Source organism: Cyprinodon variegatus, unplaced genomic scaffold, assembly GCF_000732505.1.
Source record: "Cyprinodon variegatus isolate N-32 unplaced genomic scaffold, C_variegatus-1.0 Scaffold1300, whole genome shotgun sequence".
In the NCBI taxonomy this organism is placed as follows: Eukaryota; Metazoa; Chordata; class Actinopteri; order Cyprinodontiformes; family Cyprinodontidae; genus Cyprinodon; species Cyprinodon variegatus.
In genome coordinates, this window is record NW_015151753.1 from 81,373 (window position 1) to 82,718 (window position 1,346).

General features: G+C 38.3%; 1 protein-coding gene across 1 annotated transcript in view; it reads right to left on the reverse strand.

Moving 5' to 3' along the window:
• LOC107102699 overlaps positions 1-1,346 on the reverse strand; it is a 16,904-nt gene that overhangs the window by 12,491 nt on the left and 3,067 nt on the right. The window contains exon 2 of the mRNA XM_015402102.1: positions 1,211-1,255. Coding sequence (XP_015257588.1) covers positions 1,211-1,255 — 45 coding nt within the window. The remainder of the gene's footprint in view (positions 1-1,210; positions 1,256-1,346) is intronic.

Sequence of the window (1,346 nt, forward strand, 5' to 3'; positions counted from 1 at the left end):
CTGGAAACACTTTACCAGGACTTTACAAGTCTTCTTATGCACTTTGGTACTATATACACTCTTTTATATTGTCTGTTGTATTTTTATCTCTAATGGCATCTTGCTTTAACTCTTTGTTCTCTATATAAGCTACTGGAACCAGAATTTCCTTGAAGGAGTAAAACCAATGGATTAATAAACTTGAGTCTATGTCTGACCTTAATGTGGTCAAGTTTAAAAATGAAGCAGCAGACGCTATTTTGATGCTAAAATCAGGTTTGGTGTGAACGTAATATGAGCGCTGAGTTAGGATAATTATTATTGATGATGCGTGAGTTTATTACACCTTAATATATATCAGAACTGATGTTTTCCCCAGTAGTTAATCTAATCAGGCCAGTTCCTCTGTCCGGATATAGACTTATAATCTTCATTCTGTACGTGGCAAAGATTTGGGAATGGAATGAGGCGGCGTCCTTCAACTGAGAACAAAGTGTAATATTCTGTAAATGCTTGAACCATGGATGTCTTCTCATCTGCTAAGGTGTTTGATGATGATGTGATGATGTGGCAGACTAAAGTATTAAATGCTTCTCTGCTTTTTTGTCAGGGCTGCTTCAGGAGACGGGAGCCCGGTTGGTGAGCAGCTGCCTTCTGTAACTCTGAGCAACTTCTCTGATCTGAATATCTATCAGAATCTGTTGTCACGTCTCCTGGTTGTACATTATGAAGTGTTGTTTAATGAGATTGTCCTAATTGATCTCTTTACTGGAAAACAAACCGACGGCAGAAAGCTTCAAGGTGGAAACACAGAGCTTTCCTCTGACAGCGGCCATCTGTAACTGGAAACCATTCCTCAGTTCTGAGTGAGATTAGAAAAACTGCTGCCGTGTCTCATAGTCATGTAAAACATAAACATATTGAAGGTTTATTTAGAAGAAAACAGGAAATAGTTGCAGGATAGTGGCCCTCAGGAACTGGAATTGATCACCCCTGATGAAGCTGATCAGTATCTATCACATGCAGCTCTAGGTTGTTTCCCAACAAACATCCTCTCCTCATCCTCCTATAGATGCTGTGGTGTAGAAAGGTATATATTTTTTGAGTTTTATGTCTCTATTGAATCTAGTTTCATTGTATTTCCAGAATGTATATATTTTTTTTATTGTGTAGATTTGAAGTCTAATCGTTAATGAATAACGACCGTTCTGTTCTAAGGATGGTTCCTTACCAGATGAGTCCGTTTTAGGAAACAGATCTTCATTGAAGAGATCGTCTGCAAATCGGGAGAGAAATCGGATAAAAAAATACATTCTAGCTCAGGTTATCCTGAGCTATCTCTATAGTTCTGCTGCTATAGGCTTAGA